This window comes from Saccopteryx bilineata, chromosome 3 (assembly GCF_036850765.1).
Source record: "Saccopteryx bilineata isolate mSacBil1 chromosome 3, mSacBil1_pri_phased_curated, whole genome shotgun sequence".
Lineage (NCBI taxonomy): Eukaryota > Metazoa > Chordata > Mammalia > Chiroptera > Emballonuridae > Saccopteryx > Saccopteryx bilineata.
The window spans coordinates 163315882-163343058 of NC_089492.1; the positions used below are offsets into that span (position 1 = coordinate 163315882).

At 38.2% G+C, this 27177-nt stretch overlaps 1 protein-coding gene across 5 annotated transcripts in view; it reads right to left on the reverse strand.

The window, feature by feature from the left end:
* Window positions 1–27177, reverse strand: part of WARS2 (tryptophanyl tRNA synthetase 2, mitochondrial) — a 150230-nt gene that overhangs the window by 76281 nt on the left and 46772 nt on the right. For 4 of the 5 annotated variants that reach the window (XM_066268121.1, XM_066268120.1, XM_066268117.1 and 1 more), the window contains exon 2: window positions 9622–9879. The exons of the other annotated variant lie outside the window; for it this stretch is intronic. In XM_066268121.1, coding sequence (XP_066124218.1) covers window positions 9622–9879 — 258 coding nt within the window. The remainder of the gene's footprint in view (window positions 1–9621; window positions 9880–27177) is intronic. 5 annotated transcript variants of the gene reach the window in all.

Sequence of the window (27177 nt, forward strand, 5' to 3'; positions counted from 1 at the left end):
ATCGGATTTCTCAGCAGAAACTCTACAAACTAGAAGAGAGTGGACCCCAATATTTAAAGTTCTGAAAGAGAGGAAGGAACTTCCAGCCAAGAATACTATACCCATCGAAGCTATCCTTCAAATACGAAGGAGAAATAAAAACATTCACAGATATAGAAAAGATAAGGGAATTTATCATCAGAAAACCCCCACTCCAGGAATTACTAAATGGGGTTTTCCAACTAGATACAAAGAACAAAACAAAACAAAACCACAAGTAAATCCACCAAGAACATAATAAAACCAAATTTAAACTGTGATAACAAAAAAAAAAAAAAAAGAAGAGAGGACGGAGATTAACAGTATTAAAGGACAATGGAGGCAGAAGCACTCATAAGATAATGTATTACAATAAATATGGTAGGAACCCTTTTCATTACTTAATGGTAACCACCCCTGAAGAAACCACCACAGAGCACATGACTTAAAAAAGGTAGTAACAGAGGAAAGAAGTATGAATTACAACCAAAAAAAACAAATGATAGAAAAACAAAAGAGAAGAATCAAACAAGATACAAAACTAACAGAAAGCAATTTATAAAATGGCAATAGGGAACCCACAAGTGTCAATAATTACACTAAATGTAAATGGATTAAACTCACCAATAAAAAGACACAGAGTAGCAGAATGGATTAAAAAAAATCCAACTGTACCCTACCTGCAAGAAACACATCTAAGCAACAAGGATAAAAACAAATTCAAAGTGAAAGGCTGGAAAACAATATTCCAAGCAAATAACATCCAAAAAAAGCAGGTGTAGCAATACTCACATCTAATAATGCTGACTACAAGACAGCAAAAGTAATCAGAGACAAAAGTGGTCATTTCATAATGATTAAGGGAATGCTGAATCAAGAAGACATAACAATTCTTAACATATATGCACCAAACCAAGGAGCACCAAAATATATAGGACAGTTACTGATTGACCTAAAAACAAAAACTGACAAAAATGCAATCATACTTGGAGACCTCAATGCACCACTGATGGCTCTAGATCATTCACCCAAACAGAAAATCAATAAAGCTATATTTGGCCTTAAACGAAACACTAGAGTAATTGGATATGATAGACATCAACAGGACATTTCATCGCAAAGCAACAGAGTATACATTTTTATCTAGTGTACATGGAACATTCTCAAGAATTGACCATATGTTGGGCCACAAAAATAACATCAGCAAATTCAGAAATATTGAAGTTTTAACAAAAATATTTTCTGATCATAAAGCCTTAAAACTAGAATTCAACTGCAAAAAAGGGAAAAAACCCCACAAAAATGTGGAAACTAAACAACATACTTTTTAAAAATGAGGAGGTCGGGCCCTGGCAGGTTGGCTCAGTGGTAGAGCGTCTGCCTGGCGTGCGGAGGTCCCGGGTTCGATTCCCGGCCAGGGCACACAGGAGAGGGGCCCATCTGCTTCTCCACCCCTCCCCCTCTCCTTCCTCTCTGTCTCTCTCTTCCCCTCCCGCAGCGAGGCTCCATTGGAGCAAAGATGGCCCGGGAGCTGGGGATGGCTCCTTGGCCTCTGCCCCAGGCGCTGGAGTTGCTCTGGTCGCGACAGAGCTACGCCTTGGAGGGGCGGGGCATCGCTCCCTGGTGGGCGTGCTGGGTGGATCCCAGTCGGGCGCATGCGGGAGTCTGTCTGACTGTCTAACCCTGTTTCCAGCTTCATAAAAATACAAAAAAAAAAAAAAAAAAAAAAGAGGAGGTCAAAGAAGAAATAAGCACAGAGATCAAAAGATATATACATACAAATGAAAATGACAATACGACGTATCAGAATCTCTGGGAAGATTACTTATTACTACAAAAGCAGTAATAAGAGGGAAATATGAACAAACAAGAGAGAGCCCAAGTAAACCACTTAACTTCATACCTTAAGGAACTAGAAAAAGAAGCACAAAGACAACCCAAAACCAGCCAAAGAAAGAAAATAATAAAAATCAGAGCAGAAATAAATGAAATAGAGAACAGGAAAACTATAGAGAAAATTAATAAAACAAGGAGCTGGTTCTTTGAAAAGATCAACAAAATTGACAAACACTTGGCAAGACTCACCAAGGAAAAAGGAGAAAGGACTCATATAAACAAAATCCAAAATGGAAGAGGAGATATCACCACAGATATCAGAGATATACAAAGAATTATTGTAGAATACTATGAAAAACTATATGCCACCAAATTTAACAATCTAGAAGAAATGAATAAATTCCTAGAACAATATAACCTTCCTAGACTGAGTCATGAAGAAGCAGAAAGCCTAAACAGACCAATTAGCAGGAAGGAAATAGAAAAAACTATTAAAAACCTGCCCCAAAATAAAAGTCCAGACCCAGACGGTTATACTAGTGAATTCTCTCAAACATTCAAAGACTTGGTTCCTATTCTTCCAAAAAATTGAAAAAGAAGCAATACTCCCAAACACATTTTATGAGGCCAACATAACCCTCATACCGAAACCTGGCAAGAAAGGCACAAAAAAAAAAACAACTACAGACCAATACCTCTAATGAATACAGATGCTAAAATACTAAACAAAATACTAGCAAATTGAATACAACAACATATTAAAAAAATAACTCATCATGATCACGTGGGATTCATCCCAGAATCTCAAGGATGGTTCAACATACGTATAACGGTTAATGTAATACACCATATCAATAAAATAAAGAACAAAAATCACATGATCTTATCAATAGATGCAGAAAAGGCATTTGATAAAATACAACACAACTTTATGTTTAAAGCACTCAACAAAATGGGTATAGAAGGAAAATATCTCAACAGGATAAAGGCCATATATGATAAACCATCAGCTAACATCATATTAAATGGCATAAAACTGAGGACTTTCCCCCTTAAATCAGGAACAAGACAGGATTGTCCACTCTCTCCACTCTTATTTAACGTGGTGCTAGAGGTTCTAGCCAGAGCAATCAGACAAGATAAAGAAATAAAAAGCATCCATATCAGAAAAGAAGAAGTAAAGGTTTCATTTTTTGCAGATGATATGATCCTATACATCAAAAACCCCAAAGACTCCACAAAAAGATTACTAGAAACAATAAGCCAATAAAGCAGGGTCGCAGGATACAAAATTAATATACAAAAGTCCGTAGCCTTTTTATATGTCAACAATGAAACATTAGAGAATGAACTAAAAAAAATAATCCCCTTCACTGCTGCAACAACAAAAAAATATCTAGAAATAAACATAACAAAGAATGTAAAGGACCTATATAACGAAAATTACAAAGCATTGTTAAGGGAAATCGAAAAAGATACAATGAAATGGAAAAATATTCCTTGTTCTTGGATAGAAAGAATAAATATAATCAAAATGACCATATTACCCAAAGCAATACACAAATTTAATGCAATTCCCATCAAAATTCCAATGTCATTTTTAAAGAAATGGAACAAAAAAAATCATCGATTTATATGGAACTATAAAAAACGCCAAATAGCACAAGTAATCCTAAGGAAAAAGAACGAAGCTGAGGGCATCACAATACCTGACTTCAAATTGTATTATAGAGCCATGACAATCAAAACAGCATGATATTGGCAAAAAAATAAACACTCAGATCAATGGAACAGAATAGAAAGTCCAGAAATAAAACCACATATATATGGTCAAATAATTTTCGATAATGGGGCCAACAACACACAATGGAGAAAAGAAAGCCTCTTCAACAAATAGTTCTGGGAAAACTGGAAAGTCACATGCAAAAGAATGAAACTTGACTTCAGTTTGTCCCCTTGTACTAAAATTAATTCAAAATGGATCAAAGACCTAAATATTGATATAAGACCTGAAACAATAAAGTACATAGAAAAAAACATAGGTACTAAACTCATGGACCTTGGTTTTAAAGAGCATTTTATGAATTTGACTCCAAACGCAAGAGAAGTGAAGGCAAAGATAAATGAATGGGACTACATCAGACTAGAAGTTTTTGCTCAGCAAGAGAAACTGACAACAAAATAGACAGCCAACTAAATGGGAAATGATATTTTCAAACAACAGCTCAGATAAGGGCCTAATATCCAAAATATACAAAGAACTCATAAAACTCAACAACAAACAAACAATCCAATAAAAAAATGGGAAGAGGACATAAAGAGACACTTTTCCTATGAAGCAATACAAATGGCCAACAGATATATGAAAAGATGCCCATCTTCATTAGTTATTAGAGAAATGCAAATGAAAACTACAATGAGATACCGCCTCACACCTGTTAGATTAGCTATTATCAACAAGACAGGTAATAGCAAGTGTTGGAGAGGCTGTGGAGAAAAAAAAAACCCTCATCCACTGTTGGTGGGAATGTAAAGTAGTACAAGCATTATGGAAGAAAGTGTGGTTGTTCCTCAAAAAACTGAAAATGGAACTACCTTATGACCCAGCAATCCCTCTACTGGGTAAACTCAGAGACATTTTATGTAAAGACACATGTAGCCCCATGTTCATTGCAGCATTATTCACAGTAGCCAAGACATGGAAACAACCAAAAAGCCCTTCAATAGATGACTGGATAAAGATGTGGCACATAAACACTATGGAATACTACTCAGCCATAAGAAATGATGACATCGGATCATTTACAACAAAATGGATGGATCTTGATCAGTGGTCCTCAACCTTTTTTGGGCCACAAACCGGTTTAATATCAGAAAATACTTTCACAGACCAGCCTTTAGGGTGGGATAGATAAATATATCACATGACTGAGACAAGCGTCAAGACTGAGTCTTAGACGGATGTAACAGAGGGAATCTGGTAATTTTTTTAAAATAAAACATCGTTCAGACTTAAATATATAAATAAAACAGAAATAATGTAAGTTATTTATTCTTTCTCTGCAGACCGGTACCAAATGGCCCACGGACCAGTACTGGTTTGCAGTCCAGAGGTTGGCGACCACTGATCTTGATAACATTATACAGAGTGAAATAAGTAAATCAGAAAAAACTAAGAACTTCATGATTCCATACATAGGTGGGACATAAAAATGAGACTAAGAGACATGGACAAGAGTGTGGTGGTTGAGAGGGGAGAGGGAGGGAGAGAAGAATGGGGAGGGGAGGGGCATAAGAATACCAGATAGAAGGTGACAGAGGACATTCTGACTTTGGGTGATGGGTATGCAACATAATTGAATGAGAAGATAGCCTGGAGATGTTTTCTTTGAACCTATGTACCCTAATTTATTGATGTCACCCCATTAAAATTAATAAAAATTTATAAAAAAAATAAAATAAAAATGCTACAAGTATTTTCTTTTCAATCTCGTCTATTGGAGACTCCACAGCTTGATAAAAAACAGTTAATGATTTATTTTTGTATCACAAGACATAAAATAGGAACACTATGATGACACCTACGAGAGCACTGCAAATATAAGGCCAGTGTTGAATGAAGATAATAGCTGTATTTCCTTCTTTTTCATAGCCCCATAGTATTCCATTGTAGAAGGAAATATCACCTTTTGCAACAATATGGAGGGACCTGGCAACTATTATGTTGAGTGAAATAAGCCAGGCAGAGAAAGAAAAATATCATATGACCTCACTCATTTGAGGAATCCAAGAAATAATGAGAACTGAGGAATGGAATTGAGACAGAGGAGGGATCAAAGGGACCAGAAGAAAAGAGGACAGAGGGAAAGCGGATGATAGGATGAGATAAACCTGAAGGGAAGGGGGGAGGGCACTGTAAGAAGGGGGGCAAGGGAGATGTTGAGGGGAATATGGGGGAGGGGGGATGCATTTGGGGTGACCCTAGAATCTATGTAAACACAATTAATTAAATTAAAAAAATTTTTTAAAGATAATAGCTGTAAAGGGAGACTAGCTTATCTGATTGCACTTGTACATGAGAACGGTTCTAGGAAGCAAAAGTCAACACATGCCTTCACAGTGTCAGGACAGAACCTGAGGAAGGCCCTATCACCACCCTCCTCCAATAACTGAAGCTCGATAGCCACTTGAAGGGATGATAGGTCTAGGTACTCCTTTCCAAGCACTCTATGGGCATCAGGCAAGCACAGTTTCTATTTACATATTAAAAATGGTGATGAGCAGCCCTGGCCTGTTAGTTCAGTCCATTAGAGTGTCATCCCATGACAAAGTTGCAGGTTCGATCCCTGATCACAGCACACATGGGAAGCAACTAATGAATGCATGACTGAGTGGAACAATGAATGAATGCTTCCCTATCCCACCCCTCTCTCTCCCTTTCTCTCTCTCTCTAAAATATCAATCAATAAATAAAAAATTAAGCCCTGGCTGGATAGCTGGGTTGGTTGGAGCATTGTCCCAAAGCACAGAGGTTGCCAGTTTGATCCCTGGTCAAAGCACGTACAGGAACAGCTCAATGTTCCTGTCTCTCTATCGCTCTCTCCCTGCCTCTCTCTCAAAAAGTAAACAAACAAACTAAGAACATGGTGATAAGCAACTATATGGGATGATGGTTTATAGTCACTAAACTTCAGCCAATTCAGATTAGTGCAAAACTAAAAATTAAAGTTTATTTTATGTTCAAAAGAGCTAATTTTATAGCAAATAAAAATTTTAAAAACCTGGTCAATATATTGAAGGCATGAAAAATGCAGGAGCATAAAAATCAAAGTTTTAAATTTTTTTAAGTGCAGAAAAATCAACTTTACAGGAAATAAGACTTGATCAACAAATCAAAACGCATCAAAAGAAGATTTAGGATCCATAGTTAAATGTAATGTGTAAACCTTGATTGGATTACCATTTAAACAAGCCAACTGTAAAAAATATTTTGGGAGAATCGGCATAATTTGAAATATGAACTGGATATTAGACAATAAATGAAATTATTAACTTTGTTAGGTATGATGACGGTATTATAGTTATGTAAGAAAGTTTCCTTAATTTATAGAAAGGGAATGACATGTCATGTATGGTATTGCTTTTAAATACTTCAACAAAGAAGCCCAGGCTGCTTTGCTCAGTCGGTAAGAGCATCGTCCTAAAATGGCAAGGTTGTGGTTCAAACCCCGGCCGGGGCATACACAGGAAGCAAACAGCAAATGCATAACTAAGTTGAACAACAAGTAAATGTTTCTCTCTCACTCTCTTTCTCTCTCTCCCTTCCCCTCTGTCTCTCTAAAATCAATCATTAAATAATAAATACTTCAACAAAGAAAACATTGATGAGACAAATCATAAAATGTTATTAGTAAGTGATAGAAATACAGTATACTATTCTCCCTACTCTTCTATGTTTATAATTTTCTTTATTAACTATTTTAATAAAGGAAAGAAAACCTGATAAAATATCCAATCCATTCACTGAGTTGCAATAAGGTTGGTTGCCCCAATGCAATAAGTGAATGGCTCACAGCAAGCAGGTCTTGAGGTCAGAGAGACACAGGAGGGAGTCTTTCATGCTGTCTTTGTGGGATAAGTTGTGCAATGTGGGCTGATGAATACTCTCCTCAAATTTTAATGGCAAATGATCAAAATTCTCCCATGGGAGCTGAAAGCAGGGACAGGAGGAATACAATGGTAAGATAGTTTAGTGTCCCATTCAGGCCACTGGGGAAAATGGCAACACCAGCTACCTTCACCCTTGGACCTAGACCCACAACTGTGGGAACCAACGAACTCATTACATACCATAAAAAAGAAAAAAGAAAGAAAAAGAGGTAAATGTTATTATTTCCCATTTACAAGGGAATTCTTACAAAGTCTCCATATTATGCGTTATTCTTTCAATTGCTATTTTGAACAACAAAGTACTACATGGAAGAAGATACTTCTATTATTGCAAATATTAGATGCTTATGAAATCACTGCCAAAAATTCTTTACAAAGGAAAAGCAATTTATAATATGGTAATCATTCTTGGGGGTATGAGCTCAATACAAGTACTAAATGTGTTTGTAAATAAGACTTTAATTTAAAAAGTCACTTAAAAAAAGCCAATCTTGCCAGCAGTTACTGTGGAGATTAGACATTTTCCTCTACAAGAAGCATAGAAGTAGGTATTGGGAATACAATCTTTAGAAACAGTACCACGTAAGGATAAAAAAAGGCTGTTATCAAAAATAGCTCAAATGGCTGAAGGAGATGTGCTTTGGAAAATGCATAATGTGACTTCTAATGCTGACCAGCATCATCATGTCAGAGACAGATATGAACAGTTGAACAAACATTGTTTCATGAAAGATGAGAGACACATTCCTTCCAGGGAGGAGAAAGTTCTTCAAGGTAGGACAACCAGGAGGGTGCGGGATCCGAGGACCAGTCTGAAGAAGGTAAAAACTGGGGTTAAGGGCCTGTAAGGTAAGGGTGGTGCAAAATAAATGTGTCCAAGAATTTGAAGGGTAGTCACGTGGAAGTCAGAGTTGGTTTTGAATGTATTTTTGAGAGCAGAAGTTAAGTCAATGGGTAGAAATTATAGAGAAGCACTTGCTCAATATAAGCAAGTACTTAATAACAATTAGATCTGTCTAAGATTGACTTTGAAGTCATGTATAGGTAAAGGCTTCCTGACCAACTATAAGGAAGAAAATTGAAGTAAATTGCCTTTATGTTCATTTTAATATTTAGATTCTATTCTTTTATCAAATTATCTCCAAGCTAGCAACAAGTTTAACTTGTTGATAATTGCATTTATTTGGTAAAGACACTCTTTTCATTTATTACATATTTTTAAATGGTTGGTCTGTGTGAATCATTACGTTAAGTTCTGTAAGTGATAAAGCATACATAAAAACAGTAATTGTCAAAATTTATGACCAAGGAAGGAGATATACACATGTATAACACATGCCACACATTATATATGTTAACATGTGCAAAAACATGTGTAACGGACCATTCCTTGGCTGAGACTTTTTCACAAGGTTAGGGCAGAGATGTAATGAGAGCATGATCCACTTAACATTTTCATCTTTTTTTGCTAGGGAGTGTTTTAAGGGCCCTGTCTCTAATCCAGGCTATCTGCCTGTCCAACAGTAAACTGATTCATCTATAGTAAAGATATGAGTCAAATATTTTGGCTTTGTTCTGAAGCCTTTCTTGGCTTGGACTCAAGTCACTGGACATTGCTTTCCAGTTTCCCAGCTAGTTCTCTCAAATCTTCTTGAAAGCTATTATACAAAGAATGAACAATGGGACTTATCCAATAGGCCTTCCAAATGCAATACCCAATAAAGTAACATTGGAGTTATGGAAAACCATTGGTCACTAAATTCAATCTTTATCCTCAGGAGATTAGGCAACAGTATTGAAGTCATCCGTTGAATGTAACCCAGTAGAGAAAACAATTCCAGGTCTAGAAGTACTCATGAGAAACAACTTTTGGTATATGAAGAACTATAAACTAACCACATATAGTGGAAGAAAAGTTGAAAAATACTACTGCATTATCATATTTAATGATATGAATACAAGGAAAACATTACAATGAAACAATCACACTTGATGAAATCACCCTTGAACAACATTTTGTAGTTGAGCAAACTTTTCAAAATGTTCCTCAGAAATCTAAAAATAAAAGTTTTCTTGATTCTAATCTAAAAAGCTGACCTGAGATTGCTGGAAAAGGATGCTCTTCTCTGGGTTTATGCCACAGGCAAGAAGAGTGGCAGTCATGTCCAAGATGCTCTGCTGAAGGATGGCTGGATCTTGGGGGACAGTGATGGAGTGCAGGTCAACGATGCTGTACAGCACAGGGCCAGGTTCACTCTGCAACCTCACCCAGCACTCAATGGCTCCCAGGTAGTTGCCAAGGTGGGGGACTCCTGTAGGCTGAATACCAGAGAAAACTCGTCTCACAGCATCTTTCTGCAACAGAGGAAAACAAACATATTTGCCACACAGGCGGAATCCACAAGTCCCATGTCCAGGTCATTGTAGCTACTATGGCTAGCCCTATTTTTTTAACTGCAACCTGACAGTCATCATTCTTACGCATTTGTTTTGTGCTTACTCTGTGCGAAGCACGGTGCTATTAGGGAAAGAAAATGATATCGAAAACGTGGGGTTTTCGGCCAGGGCACATAGGAGAAGCGCCCATTTGCTTCTCCACCCCCCCTCCTCCTTCCTCTCTGTCTCTCTCTTCCCCTCCCGCAGCCGGGGCTCCATTGGAGCGGGAATGGCCCGGGCGCTGGGGATGGCTCCTTGGCCTCTGCCCCAGGTGCTGGAGTGGCTCTGGTCGCAGCGGAGCGACGTCCCTGAGGGGCAGGGCATCGCCCCCTGGTGGGCAGAGCGTCGCCCCTGGTGGGCGTGCCGGGTGGATCCCGGTCGGGCGCATGCGGGAGTCTGTCTGACTGTCTCTCCCCGTTTCTAGCTTCAGAAAAATACAAAAAAAACAAACAAACAACAACAACAAAAAACTTACAAATACAAAAACACATAAGGAAAGGTCTGTGCCCCCAAGGGAATACAAGCTAATTGGAGACAGAAGATATATTTATGAAAAGATAAGTAAACAGTACAATGTGGCAACATGACCTTGGTCAATTTGGAAAGATAAATAGTGGGGTACAGGTAGGGGTCCCTAGAAGGAAAAGATGACTGTGGAGCTGGGGCTCAGTGAGAAAGGCTTGAGACATAGAATCGAATTTAGTTGGAGATTAAAAGGAACTCCATGGTTATTTAAGTGATTTCACTCATTAAGGCAATGAAGGCCATAGATTAAAGGGGCAGGGGTCCCCAAACTTTTTACACAGAGGGCCAGTTCACTGTCCCTCAGACCGTTGGAGGGCCGCCACATACAGTGCTCCTCTCACTGACCACCAATGAAAGAGGTGGCCCTTCCAGAAGTGTGGTGGGGGGCCGGATAAATGGCCTCAGGGGGCTGCATGTGGCCAGCGGGCCGTAGTTTGGGGACGCCTGGAAAGGCTACTATTTACTTAATTCAGTTTTCTTTAAAAAGAATCGCCAAGCCCTGATTGAATAGTTAGTGCGCCGTCCTAATGCGCAAATATTGCAAGTCTGATCCCCAGTCAGGGCACATACAGGAACAGATCGATGTCTCTGTCTCGTTCTCTCTATCCCTTCCTCTCTCTCTAAAATTCATAAATATATTTAAAAATAAAAACAATTGCTGATATAATATCAGCAATATTATATAATTAGGTATATTAAGTGTAGTTAATTATATAATTAATATAATTAAGAGTGTGGGAATCTTGGGCTAGAAATTTGGAAACCTACACTCTATTTTTTTTTAATTTTCCCATTGATTTTGAGAGAGAGAGACAAAGGAAGGAGGGAGGAAGGGAAGAGTGAGGCAGGGATGGAGGGATCAAACACATGGCCTCGGCGCACCATGACAGTGCTCTATCCACTGAACAAACCAACCAGGGCCACCTATATTCTATTTCTAATATTACCAATATTGCCTCTTGCTAAAGTTATTTAACTTATTTTGTGCTTCAGCTCCCTTTTAATATTGATAAATCATATTTGATATTTTATTTGTTCAAAAGGAGTTTTAAATTCTGTAAAATTTTTTAAATTATAAGACAGTCTCATTGTGGTCTTGTTTTCCTACTGGTTTATAGATTGAAGGTAAAATAGGAAATGAGAAGAAAAAAATATGATACAGGGTGAAAATATGCAATTTTTCCCTTGAATGATGTTGCATTCTATAGTGAAAAACCAAAAATAATTATCAGTAAATGTGCAGTAACTAAAAGAATGTGAAAAAATAAAATGCATCATTATAATTTTTAACAACAAAGTAATAATAGCAGCCATAATTTACAGGACAACTACTATGTTGCAGGCATTTATGCTCAGTGCTTTATATATGTCAATGTATTTAATCCTTATAATACCCAATAGGGTCAGCATCTTATTACCTTCAATTTGTAGGTGAGAAAACTGAGGTGCAGACATATAATTGCCCATGGGCACAAAGATAGTAAGTGGGGGAATTGAATAACAAGCCAGGTATCACTGGCTTCAAAGCCTTGTGTGCTTCTTCCACTACCTGCCATGTTTTGCATAAAACCATCTATGAAGACTTTATTACATTCATTGTATTAATTTTGCAACTTTTTCATAGGTTTGAAAATTTGCAAAAAAGAAAGTCATGGGGAGAGAGACCATTCTAATATATGTATCTTGGTGTATCACATGTCAAGTTTCTCTAGTGTATACAGGTAAACATAGAAATGCTGGGTCATAAAGTATGCATATGTATCTCCAACTGGACTACAGTTGCTCAGCTATTCCCAACTATGTAACAAGGTGCAGTTTCTACATCAATTCCTGTTTTTCCACATCCTCATTAACACTTTGCCAGCATTTTTATTTTTAGTTAATCTGGGTGGATATGTGGTAAAATCTCATTATGGTTTAACTGCATTTCTTTGACTATTAAAGAAGTTGGAAGACTCTTACAGTTATTGGCTACTTTAACTTCCTCCTGTATGGAGAGCCTTTTCAAGTCATTTTGCCTACTTTTCTCACATTGGATTGTCTTTTATTGATTCAAGAACATTTATAGCCTGACCAGGCAGTGGCACAGTAGATAGAGCACTGGCCTGGGACATGGAGGACCCAGGTTCAAAATCCCAAGGTCACCAGTTTGAACACGACCTCATCTGGTTTGAGCAAGGCTCACCAGCTTGAGCCCAAGGTTGCTGGCTTGAGCAAGGGGTCACTCACTCTGCTTTAGCCTCCTGGTCAAGGCACATATGAGAAAGCAATCAATGAACTAAGGTGTCGCAACGAAGAATTGATGCTTCTCATCTCTCTCTATTCCTGTCTGTCTGTCCCTCTCTCTGTTACAAAACAACAACAACAACAAGAACACATTTATATATGCTGAATGCTAATATTTTGTTAATTACGTTTGTTCAATATATAATATATTCTTTCATTGTGTGGCTGACTTCTTTATGTTATCTTTTGATGAAGAGATGTTCTTTATTTTACCAAATATATAATTTTTGACTACAGATTTTTCTGTCATAGAAGAAATCTTTCAAAACACCGAGGTCATGAAGAGATTGTGTGTATATACAGACAGGAGTAGGCTCAATTGTGAGCATGTGAAACACAGAGTTTATTCTTGTATTATTATTTATTAATTCTTGTATTATTTTTTAAAATTCTTATTTATTAATTTTAGCGAGAGAGGGAGAGAGAAAGAGAGAGAGAAAGAAAGAAAGAAAAAGAGAGAGAGAGAGAGAGAGAGAGAGAGAGACAGGAACATCAATATGTTCCTACATGTGTCCTGACTAGGGATCGAACCAGCAACCTCCATACTTTGGAACAATGCTCCAACCAACTGAGCCACCTGGCCAGGGCAATTATTGTATTATTTATATGAACAACTGTAAACCTACTCACCCCCCCCCCGTATATACTTATATCATATAAAGTATAGGTATGTGCATGTGTGTATGCCTTAAAGTCTTATCTTTCACACTAGTATCCATTTTTGGTTTTTCCATATGGTATGGCATCTAATTTCTTTGCTTTTCTTCCTACGTAGATACTTACTTGTTCCAGAACCACTTATTAAAAAGATTCTGTCCCCACTGCTCTGGAAGACAATTCTGTCATAAATCAAGTATCTCTGTATGTTTGATCTGTCTCTGGTCTTTCTATTCTATCCTATTGGTCCGTTGGTCTATCTCTGCACTAGTACAACTGCCTTTTTAATAAATCTTGGGACTCGGTGAAGGAAGTCTTTCCACCTTCTTTTTTTTTTTAATTTTTTTCCATTTTTTATATAGATCCTTTAATGATTCTTTATTAGTTTTTAATCATTTTTCTTCTTTTTTAAATTTTTTTAATTTTAATGGGGTGACATCAATAAATCAGGGTACATATGTTCAAAGAAAACATGTACAGGTTATCTTTTTTTTTTTTTTTTTTTCATTTTTCTGAAGCTGGAAACAGGGAGAGACAGTCAGACAGACTCCCGCATGGGCACGACCGGGATCCACCCGGCACGCCCACCATGGGGCGACGCTCTGCCCACCAGGGGGCGATGCTCTGCCCATCCTGGGCGTCGCCATGTTGCGACCAGAGCCACTCTACCACCTGGGGCAGCGGCCAAGGAGCCATCCCCAGCGCCCGGGCCATCTTTGTTCCAATGGAGCCTTGGCTGCGGGAGGGGAAGAGAGAGACAGAGAGGAAAGCGTGGCAGAGGGGTGGAGAAGCAAATGGGCGCTTCTCCTGTGTGCCCTGGCCGGGAATCAAACCCGGGTCCTCCGCACGCTAGGCCGATGCTCTACCGCTGAGCCAACCGACCAGGGCCTGTACAGGTTATCTTGACATTCAATTATGTTGCCTACCCATCACCCAAAGTCAGATTGTCCTCTGTCACCTTCTATCTAGTTTTCATTGTGCCCCTCCCCCTTCCCCTCTCCCTCCCTCTCCTCCCCTGCACCCCCTCTAACCACCACACTCTTGTCCACGTTTCTTAGTCTACTTTTTATGTCCCACCTATGTATAGAATCATGCAGTTCTTGGTTTTTTCTGATTTATTTATTTCACTCCATATAATGTTATCAAGATCCCACCATTTTGTTGTAAATGATCGAATGTCATCATTTCTTATGGCTGAGTAGTATTTCATAGTGTATATGTGCCACATCTTCTTTATCCAGTCATCTATTGAAGGGCTTTTTGGTTGTTTCCATGTCTTGGCCACTGTGAACAATGCTGAAATGAACATGGGGCTGCACGTTTCTTTACTATCAATGTTTCTGAGTTTTGGGGGTATATACCCAGTAGAGGGATTGCAGGGTCATAAGGTAATTCTATTTTCAGTTTTTTGAGGAACCACCATACTTTCTTCCATAATGGTTGTACTACTTTACATTCCCACCAACAGTGGATGAGGGTTCCTTTTTCTCCACAGCCTCTCCAACATTTGCTATTTACCTGTCTTGTTGATAATAGCTAAACTAACAGGTGTGAGGTGGTATCTCATTGCAGTTTTGATTTGCATTTCTCTAATAACTAAAGAAGATGAGCATCTTTTCATATATCTGTTGGCCATTAGTATTTTTTCGTGGGAGAAGTGTCTATTCATGTCCTCTTCCCATTTTTTTCTTGGATTGTTTGTTTGTTGTTTTTATGAGTTCTTTGTATATTTTAAATATTAGGCCCTTATCTGAGCTGTTGTTTGAAAATATTTCCCATTTAGTTGGCTGTCTATTTTGTTGTCAGTTTCTCTTGCTGAGCAAAAACTTCTTAGTCTGATGTAGTCCCATTCATTTATCTTTGCCTTCACTTCTCTTGCGTTTGAAGTCAAATTCATAAAATGCTCTTTAAAACCAAGGTCCATGAGTTTAGTACCTATGTTTTTTTCTATGTATTTTATTGTTTCAGGTCTTATATCAATATTTAGGTCTTTGATCCATTTTGAATTAATTTTAGTACAAGGGGACAAACTGTAGTCAAGTTTCATTCTTTTGCATGTGACTTTCCAGTTTTCCCAGAACCATTTGTTGAAGAGGCTTTCTTTTCTCCATTGTGTGTTGTTGGCCCCATTATCGAAAATTATTTGACCATATATATGTGGTTTTATTTCTGGACTTTCTATTCTGTTCCATTGATCTGAGTGTTTATTTTTTTGCCAATATCATGCTGTTTTGATTGTCATGGCTCTATAATACAATTTGAAGTCAGGTATTGTAATGCCCCCAGCTTCGTTCTTTTTCCTTAGGATTGCTTGGGCTATTTGGGGTTTTTTATGGTTCCATATAAATTTGATGATTTTTTGTTCCATTTCTTTAAAAATGACATTGGAATTTTGATGGGAATTGCATTAAATTTGTGTATTGCTTTGGGTAATATGGTCATTTTGATTATATTTATTCTTCCTATCCAAGAACAAGGAATATTTTTTTCATTTCATTGTATCTTTTTCGATTTCCCTTAACAATGCTTTGTAGTTTTTGTTATAGAGGTCCCTTACATTCTTTGTTATGTTTATTCCTAGGTATTTTTTTGTAGCAATTGTGAAGGGGATTATTTTTTTGAATTCATTCTCTAATGTTTCATTGTTGGCATATAGAAAGGCTATGGACTTTTGTATGTTAATTTTGTATCCTGAGACCTTGCTGTATTGGGTTATTGTTTCTAGTAATCTTTTTGTGGAGTCTTTGGGGTTTTTGATGTATAGGATCATATCATCTGCAAAAAATGAAACCTTTACTTCTTCTTTTCTGATATGGATGCTTTTTATTTCTTTATCTTGTCTGATTGCTCTGGCTAGAACCTCTAGCACCACGTTAAATAAGAGTGGAAAAAGTGCACAATCCTGTCTTGTTCCTGATTTAAGGGGGAAAGTCCTCAGTTTTATGCCATTTAATATGATGTTAGCTGATGGTTTATCATATATGGCCTTTATCATGTTGAGATATTTTCCTTCTATACCCATTTTGTTGAGTGCTTTAAACAAAAAGTTGTGTTGTATTTTATCGAATGCCTTTTCTGCATCTATTGATAAGATCATGTGCTTTTTGTTCTTTGTTTTGTTGATATGGTATATTACGTTAACCATTTTACATATGTTGAACCATCCTTGAGATTCTGGGATGAATCCCACTTGATCATGAGTAATTATTTTTTTAATATGTTGTATTCGATTTGCTAGTATTTTGTTTAGTATTTTTAGCATCTGTAATCATTAGAGGTATTGGTCTGTAGTTTTCATTTTTTGGTCTGTCCTTGCATGGTTTCGGTATAAGGGTTATGTTGGCCTCATAAAATGTGTTTGGAAGTATTGCTTCTTCTTCAATTTTTTGGAAGTCTTTGAGTAGAATAGGAACCAAGTCTTCTTTGAATGTTTGATAGAATTCACTAGTACAACCATCTGGGCCAGGACTTTAAATTTTTGGGGAGGTTTTTAATAGTTTTTTCTCTCTCTTCCCTGCTAATTGGTCTGTTTAGGCTTTCTGCTTCTTCATGACTCAGTCTAGGAAAGTTGTATTGTTCTAGGTATTTATCCATTTCTTCTAGATTGTTGAATTTAGTGGCATATAGTTTTTCATAGTATCTTTATTATATGCGGCTTAAGTGTCTGTTTGTCACTGATAGCTTATTGGTTGCTTGTGTAACTGTACTAGCCAATGGGGTGAAGTTGCCACGGCATTCGAATAGTCCCGCCTTCTGGCATGCCACCTCACAAATTGAGGTTAAAGATTGGAGCAATTATTATGCTGTTAAGAAATCTTAACACCAGAAGGGGTCTTTGCAATGGTACAAGACTAGAGGTTCTCCAATTGAAAATTAATGTCATAATAGCTAAGTCTTTGACTGGCTCCTCTAAAGGTGAAATACATGTCATTCCAAGAATTGATTTGGCTCCATCTCAAACAGGGTTGCCGTTTCAATTGAGATGTAGACAATTTCGTGTAAAACTTGCCTTTGCTATGACATGAATAAGTCTCAGGGCCAAACGCTTAAGCGTGTTGCCATTTTTTTACCTGAGCCTGCATTTGGACAAGGTCAACTTTATGTTGCCTGTTCAAGAGTTGATGAAAGAATGGACGTAAAATTAAAAATAATTGATAGTCCTCTGCAAGGCGAGCTTAAAAATGATGGAAAGATCTACACAAGAAATGTTGTGTACAAAGAGATCTTTGACATGTGAATTAACATTTTATTATTTAAATCACCTTTATTTATTAAGCTAGCGGTGGCTCTTAAGAAATGTACCGCCAGTGGTTTCATTCATTGCACTCTACTTTAAGCAATTAAGCAAGTAGAAGGGGGAAACCCCGTGGGGCAGTAAGCAAAGGGGCGACCTCGCCGCCTGCCCTGGGTAATTCAGTTTGAATTAGCAGACACCTTTGCACAAATCATTTTAATTACAATTTATAATATCTAGAACAGCGGTCATTTCGTATGACCGCTGGGCTTTCTAGTTCTACAATAATTCTTTGTATATCTATGATATCTGTGGTGATTTCTCCTCTTTCATTTTGGATTTTGTTTATATGAGTCCTTTCTCTTTTTTCCATGTTGAGTCTTGCCAAGAGTTTGTCAATTTTGTTGATCTTTTCAAAGAACCAACTCCTTGTTCTATTAATTTTTCTATATTTTTCTGTTCTCTATTTCATTTATTTCTGCTCTGATTTTTATTATCTCCTTTCTTCAGCTGGTTTTGGGTTGCCTTTGCTCTTCTTTTTCTAGTTCCTTAAGGTGTGAAGTTAAGTGGTTTACTTGGGTTCTCTCTTGTTTGTTCATATAGGCCTGAAGTGATATGAACTTCCCTCTTATCACTGCTTTTGCTGCATTCCATAGATTCTGATATGTCGTATTGTCATTTTCATTTGTTTGTATATATCTTTTGATCTCTGCGTTTATTTCTTCTTTGACCAATCCATTTTTTAAAAGTATTTTGATTAGTTTCCACATATTTGTGGGGGGGGGGGTTTCCTCTTATTTGTAGTTGAAATCTAGTTTTAAGGCTTTATGATCAGAAAATATGCTTGGTACAACTTCGATTTTTCTGAATATGCTGATGTTATTTTTGTGGCCCAACATATGGTCAATTCTTGAGAATGTTCCATGTACACTAGATAAAAATGTATACTCTATCGCTTTGAGATGAAATGTCCTGTTGATGTCTATCATATCCAGGTGCTCTAGTGTTTCGTTTAAGGCCAATATATCTTCATTGATTTTCCGTTTGGATGAACAATCTAGAGCCGTCAGTGGTGTATTGAGGTATCCAGGTATGATTGTATTTTTGCCAGTTTTTGTATTATGGTTAATAAGTAGCTGTCTTATATATTTTGGTGCTCCTTGGTTTGGTGCATATATATTAAGAATTGTTATGTCTTCTTGATTCAGTGTCCCCTTAATCATTATGAAATGACCATTTTTGTCTCTGAGTACTTTTGCTGTCTTGTAGTCAGTGTTATTAGATATGAGTATTGCTACACCTGCATTATTATGGATGTAATTTGCTTGGAGTATTGTTTTCCAGCCTTTCACTTTGAATTTGTTTTTATCCTTGTTGCTTAGATGTGTTTCTTGTAGGCAGCATACAGTTGGATTTTCTTTTTTAATCCATTCTGCTACTCTGTGTCTTTTCATTGGTGAGTTTAATCCATTTACATTTAGTGTAATTATTGACACTTGTGGGTTCCCTATTGCCATTTTATAAATTGCTTTCTGTTAGTTTTGTATCTTGTTTGATTCTTCTCTTTTGTTTTTCTATCCTTTGTTTTTGTTTGGTTGTATTCCATACTTCTTTCCTCTGTTGACACCTTTTTTAAGTCCTGTGCTTCTGTGGTGGTTTTTTCAATGGTGGTTACCATTAAGTAATGAAAAGGGTGCCTACCATGTTCAATGTATTACACTATCTTATGAGTGCTTCTGCACTCTATTGTCCTTTGCTACTGTTAATCTCCATCCTCTCACTCCCCCCTTTTTTTTGTTGTTGTCACAGTTTAAATTTGGTTTTATTATGTTCTTGGTGGAGCTTCTACTTGTGGTTTTGTTTTGTTTTGTTCTTTGTATCTAGTTGGAAAACACCCTTTAGTAATTCCTGAAGTGGGGTTTTCTGATGATAAATTCCCTCATCTTTTCTTTATCTGAGTGTTTTTACTTCTCCTTCGTATTTGCAGGATAGCTTTGATGGATATAGTATTTTGGCTGAAAGTTCCTCTCTTTCAAGACTTTAAATATTGGGGTACACTCTCTTCTAGCTTGTAGAGTTTCTGCTGAGAAATCCGATGATAATCTAATAGGCCTTCCTGTATATGTTGTATTCTTTTCCCTGGGTGCCTTGAGAATTTTTTCTTTGTTGTTGGTTTGTGCCAATTTCATTATGATGTGCCTTAGAGTGGGTTTGTTGGGGTTAAGAAAACTCAGTGTTCTGTTTGCTTGTTGAATTGGAAGCTTTAGTTCTTTCCACAGGCTTTGGACGGTCTCATCCATTATTTGTTTGAAATGGAATGGAGATTCCATTTTCTCTCTCTTCTCCCTCTGATATACCTATTATTCTTATGTTATTCTTTTTGATGGAGTCAGACAATTCCTGTAGGGCTTTCTCATTTTTTTGAAATTTTTGAGTCTCTTTCTTCTTCTCTCTGTTATGCCTCTAGTTTCTTGTCTTCTATTTCACTAATTCTACCTTCTATCTGGCCTGTTCAATTAGCTAAGCTTGTTACCTCGTTTTTCAGTTCATGAATTGAGTTTTTCATCTGTTTGATTTGTTTTTATAGTTTCAATTTCTCTGGTAATATATTCTTTGTGTTCGTTGTTTTCTGAGCTCTCTAAATTGCCTTTCTGTATTTTCTTATATATCTCTGAGTATTTTTAGGATTTCTATTTTAAATTCTTTGTCATTTAGCTCCAAGGTTTCCAATATATTAAATTTTTTCTATAGATTTTTCCTCATCTATCTGTGCTACATCTCTGTCTTTTGTATCCATGATATTTGATTTCCTTTTCCTTAATGGCATCTGAGGGTGGTTTTGTTGATAGTACTAATGAGAATTAAGAAAACAATAAAATAATAAGTAAAAAAAAAGAAAATTTATTATTTCCCTGTTTTTCTCCTCTCCTCTCCCTTCCTCCTTGAGAAAAAATTGTGATGAACTATGAATTATATTGTGCTAAATGGATCAAAAACTACCTATAATGGAGGGCCTGAGTTGGGGAGAAGTGATAAAGGGGCAAAAAAGGATGTATGGAACCACAAATCACAAAAAAGGAAAAAATTTGGGTCAAAAATAAAATGATTTGCTTGTAAATGATGGTGGAATAAGAGTTATAATGAGAGGGATAAGAGGGAAACAGGAAAAAGGGAAAAAATTAGAAGTTACTATTGTATTAGGTGAAGCATAAAATAGATAAAATGGAGGGCCAGGGTTGGGAGGAATGCTTATGAATTCAAAAGCAAAGTAAAAAGCACCCAAAGTGCCACAAAAAAAAATTTGAGTCCCAAATAAAATAGTTTGTTCATGATTGAGAGAAAAAGTAAAGGAGAAAAGAAGAAACTAACCTAGAGGGAGAAAAAAAGAAAGAGGAAAAAACAAAAAGAAGAAAAAAGAACAAAAAGAGAGAGAGTTAAGGGTTTTGGAGTGCAACCCTCATAGAGAGAAAGGAAGAAGAAAAGAAAGAAAATGGGAAATGTAACACTTATGGGTAGTGTAGTTCAAGAAGAGGAAAGAATAAGACGGGCAGAGAATAAAATGACCAAAGTGTTAGAAGAAGAAAATAATCAAGACAAGATGAGAGAAAAAAATAAACAAACAAAAAAATGGAGAAGGTTATAAAGTCTGTGGATTTTTCTTGATTTTGAGAGGCTATCTTCTTCCTTTTTCTTTCCTCTCCCTCTTCCTGGTTGGTGACTGTACCCAGGCTCTGCCCCTGTGGCACACTAAGGTAGAGGTTTGCAGATAAGTCTCTATAGTAATGTCATATATTCGGCTTCAGTCTCGTTGGCAGTCAAGGCTCATTAGCATTTGCAGGCTCCACAATGAGAGAGTCCATTTTCCCAGTGCCTCTCTCCTAGTCTTTCCTTCCTGAATTAGCAGCCTGATGATCCAGCTATGGGGTTGCTGCTGCGTTTGCCTGGAGAGTAAGAGGCTCAAAGAGCTGGCAAATCCCCACTCAGCAGAGGACTCTGGGTAAGGCTCTGTCAGTCAGAGCCGCTAGCATAATCAGGCGGGCCTGGGAGCCAATTGCTCTCAAGGTGCTTTTCTATGCGCCTCCAGGCGTTTCCAGTATTCCTCAGCACTCTGGGACCACTCTCCCAGGCTTTTTGCACTTTGTAACCTGTTTTTGCTGGGTAGAAGATGGCCTAGTCGCTGTTTGCAAAACAGGAGGTCTTACAAGCTGCCAAATCCCTCTTTTTAATGTATAGCCCTGAGTATGAAAGCTCTGCCAATCAGAAGCTGCCCCCACCCCTACGTGCATAGCAAGAGGCACTAAAAAATATCACGGCACTTGTCTTAGATCGCTGAACTGAGAGAGATCTTGTCAGAGCCGCATAGGTTTTTAGGGAGGTGGGTATACTGTGGGTTAAGCTAATCCTTCCCGAGGCTGTTAGCTTAAATGGCTGGGTGAGGTGCCCCGCCCACCCAGAGAAGTTTGGGCATAGGGAAGTTCACTTTCTCACACTCCCTGCGCGCCGCTGTTCAGGGTGCAGGAACCTCACTGACACTCTGGTCACAGCCCATGCGAAGGCCTCTGACTCTGCCCCTCTGTATGGGAACACAGACACCCACTCCCAGGGCGCCAGGAGGAACCTCTCACACACTATCCGTGCTTCCGACCACTTGCCCAGGGTCAGGCGCCCCACCCACCCGGAGAAGTCTCGGCATAGGGAAGTTTGCTTTCACTCACTCCCTGCGTGCCGCTGTTCAGGGTGCAGGGGCCACACTGAGACTCTGGTCACAGCCCATGCAAAAGCCTCTGACTCTGCCCCTCTGTCCGGGAACATGGGCGCCCACTCCCGGGGCGCCAGGAGGAACCTCTCGCACACTATCCACACTCACTGACCAGGATATCGGAGCTAATGGCGGCCATTACCCACCCGTCTTTGTCAGAGTGCTGCGTGGGCATTAGCTTACGTTGGCTGGGTCGCCACAGGCACAGTCTTTCCTTGGCTTGGATGTCTGTGCCACAGCCTGGCTCGGACATCTGTGCCACCGCCCAGCTTCCTCCGCACCATTAGCTCTCTATCTCAGTTCCAAGTGAAGCAGCCCTAGCTTAGGTTAGTGAGGAAGGCGGAGTGTTCCTTTCTCTGTCTTATTTCCTTCGGGGTTGATTATATATTTAGTCAATTTTTCGCTCGATCATACCTTCGTGTTTGATGTATGGTACTTCTAGACGCTCCAAGGATAGAATTTTCTGTCTCTGGTTGAAGAACTTGTTGAAATTTTGGGGAGAGTTATCAGTATTGCGCCTCACGGCGCCATTTCTCTCTCTACCTTCTTCTTTAAGAGCATTTACCCATTGTTGGCCCTTTACACTTCTCTATATATTTTAGGATCATCTTTTCAAGTCCCAAGAAAAAAAGTTGTTGGGGTTTTTGATCAAGATTACATTAAGTATATAGATGGCTTTGAGGAGAACTGACATCTTTATAATATTGGGCCCTCCAATCCAGGAAATCATATAGTGCGTGAGGATCTAATGTAAAACAAGGTGACTGTAGTTGATAACACTGTGTTGTATAAATGAAATTTGTTAAGAGAACAGAAGTTAAATTATCTCTCTCTCACACACACACACCTCCAAACAACAAAAAGCAAATAAATATAAATATCTGAGATGACTGATATGTTATCAATTAGATGTGAAGAATCCTTTCACACTGTATATAAAATTATCACAATGGTCACTTTAAATATCTAATAATTTTATTTGTCAATTATACATCAATAAAGCTGAAGTTTTTAAAAAGTAACATAAAAAATTCCTTATCTTTATATCTGATACTAGCTCCTAAGAGCTAATCTACTTTAGATATGTGAGTGCCAAAGCTACTTAAATTTTGCCTTTTCTTTCCCCAAGAATTCCAAATCCTACAAATCCGGTCTATTTTCCTAGACCTGCTTATTTCCCTCTCTGCATCTGTGATGAGAGCCCTAAAACAGAATGCTGAATCATCATTCCATGGTCCAGAATTGCATGTGATCTAAGCACTCAGGAGACCTAAAAGATTTGTGACTCTAGGTCAGAGAAATGGCAGCATGAGAGATACTTCTCATCTCTCCCCTGGAAATTTCAACAAATTCTAAAACTCTATGCAGAGAAAAAACCCCAGATGAACCTGAAATATACACACACCAGATAGATAAAGGTATGATAGTGCAAGAAGGCGGGCCAAAGGGCAGAAGAAAAAAATACCAGAGGACTGAGTCTTTCTCCTTCCTCACGGACCTGAGGGAGGAGGCACTGTTTGCACAGACTTTGTCTCAGATCCAGAGGAGCTGGGAGGAGAGTCTGGGGGGAAGGAGCACAGCAATGGATGACAACCAAGAACAGGGAGCAGGGCAGCTTTTCAGCAACTGCTCTACAGGTGATTGCAGGGCTCTACAGGCATGCAATGCACATAAAGACAGTGGCACGCACCCAAGAAGTGCCAGAGACTAGCTTGTGGAGATCAGCCCACAGGACACTGGGGCACGCTTGATCTGCCTGCCTAACCCGCACAATTTAGTCTTATAGTGCCAGATGTGCTTGATCTGAGATCTGCACGCCACCAGCTCTGAAGCTCGGGTACCAGCTTGCCAGAGGGAGTTTAGTGTATGTGGACGGGAAGCCCCTGAGCTTGATCTCTGCCACAACAGCTCCCAAAACTAGGGGACACCAGCATGTGGCACACACCCCCAGCCCAGCCCAGGGCTGTGCTTGGAGAGCTTAGAGTGATACTGGAGGAGGGACTGGACTCTGTCACCCCAACCTCCCGGTTCCTCATTGCTCCCCTTGCTGTGAAAACAGCAGTGGTGGCAGACCCCCCTCCACTAGGTCTCCAGGCTGCTCTCTCCTGTGAGAGGCGGGGGCACCCCAATACTAGATCCTCTGTTCTGTTGGGACGTGGGGGAGAGCTCTGGAGGACTCCTGGTCGGCCATTGATGGTACAATAAAGTTGCAAAGCCCTAGCAACAAGCCCCTCCTAATAACACGATGACCCTGCCTGCATCATTACAAAAGCGACAGCTAAGCCTTATCAGAACACCCAAGAATCTCGCTGAGGCAAATCTTGTAGTGCAGTGCACCCTGCCAGAAAAGGAGTAATTATCTTTCATTGGGGTTAACAATACTACCCACAAATGTCATCAAGGAAAAAGAAATCAAATGTGGATATACAAGACAGAGACACAGTTCAGAGAGATGATGAAAAAATCTCCAGGAAAAAAAAAAATCTCAATTACATTTGAGCTTAATGACAGAGAATTCAAAATTGAAGCTCTAAAAATACTCAATAACATACAAGAAAACACTAAAAGGTAATTTAGTGAGCTCAAAAAACAACTTAATGAACAAAAAGAGTACTTCACCAAGGAAATTGAAACTATAAAAAAAGAGCCAAACAGAGATGAAAAACTCAATACACGAACTGAAAAATGAGGTAACAAGCTTAGCCAATAGAACAAGCCAGATAGAGTAGAGAATCAGTGACATTGAAGACAGAACAGAGAGAAGAAAGAGACTCAAAAATTTAAAAAAAAAAGAGAAAGCCCTCTAATTCCATCAGAAAGAGCAATATAAGAATAATGGTTATATTAGAAGAGGAAGAGAGGAAAAAGGGAATGGAGAACATATTGAAACAAATAATCAACGAGAACTTCCCAAGCCTGTGGAAAGACTTTGAGCCTCAAATTCAAGAAGCAAACAGAACACTGAGTTATGTCTACCCAAACAGACCTACTCCAAGGCACATCATAAATTATCACAAATCAATGACAAAAAAAGAATCTTCAAGGCAGCTAGGGAGAAGAAGGATATAACATATAAAGGAAGGCCCATTAGGATATCATCAGATTTCTCAGCAGCAATTCTACAAGCCAGAAGAGAGTGGACCCCAACATTTCAAGTACTGAAAGAGAGGAACTACCAACCAAGAATACGATATCCGCCTGACCTGTGGTGGTGCAGTGGATAAAGCGTCGACCTGGAAATGCTGAGGTCGCCGGTTCGAAACCCTGGGCTTGCCTGGTCAAGGCACATATGGGAGTTGATGCTTCCAGCTCCTCCCTCCCTTCTCTCTCTCTGTCTCTTTCTCCTCTCTCTCTCTCCTCTCTAAAATGAATAAATAAAATAAAATTAAAAAAAAAAAAAAAAGAATACGATATCCATCAAAGCTATCCTTCAAATATGAAGGGGAAGTGAAAACATTTAGACATACAGAAGCTGAGGGAATTTATGACCAGAAAACCCCCACTACAGGAAATACTACAGGAGGTTATCTGACCAGATACAAACAATAAAACAAGACAAAATTACAAGTGAAAAATTAAGATAAAACAAGGATAATCTGTGACAACAATAATATAAAAGGGGAGAGGATAAAGATCAGCTGTAACAAAGGAGGATGGAGTACAGAAGCATCCATGAGATAATGGACTCTAAAAATATAATTTTTCTTCTAATAACTTAATGGTAACCACCCCTGAAAATGCCACTACTGAAACACATAGCTTAAAAAAAAAAAAAAAGTATGGACTACCACCAAACAAAAACAAATGACAGAAAAACAAAAAAGAAGAACCAAAAAAGACACAAAGCTATCAGAAAGCAGTATATAAAATGGCAATAAGAAATCATCAAGTGTCAATAATTACACTAAATGTATATGGATTAAACTCACCAATAAAGAGGCACAAAGTAGCAGCTTGGATCAAGAAGCGAAACCCAACAGTGTGCTGCCTTCAAGAGACACATCTAAGCTACAAGGATAAAAATATATTTAAAGTGAAAGGTTGGAAAACAATTCTCCAAGCAAATAATATCCAAAGAAAAGCAAGAGTAGCTATACTCATACCTGACAATGCTGACTGCAAGACAACAAAGCAGAGACAAGGATGGACATTTCATAATGATAAAGGGATACTGTATCAAGTAGACATAACACTCCTTAATATATATGCACTAAACCAAGGAGCACCAAAATATATAAGATAACTACTAACTGATCTAAAAGTGCAAACCAAAAAATAAATAATCATACTTGGAGACCTCAATACACCTTTGAGGTCATCATCCAAACAGAAAATCAGTAAAGAAATACCAGCCTTAAATGAAACACTAGAACAAATGGACATAATAGACATCTATAGGGCATTTCATCCCAAAACGTCAGAGTATACATTTTTCTCCAGTTACATGGAACATTCTCAAGAATAGACCATATGCTGGGCCACAAAACTATCATTAACAAATTTAGAAAGACTGAAATTATACCAAGCATATTATTTTCTGACCATAAAGCTTTGAAACTAGAATTCAACTGCAAAAAAGTAAACACATCCACAAATATGTGGAAATTAAACAATATACTTCTAAAAAATAAATAGGTCAAAGAAGAAATAAAAGCAGAGATCAAAAGATATGTACAGACAAATAAAAATGACAACACGACATATCAGAATCTCTGGGATGCAGAAAAAGCAGTAATAAGAGGGAAGTTCATATCAT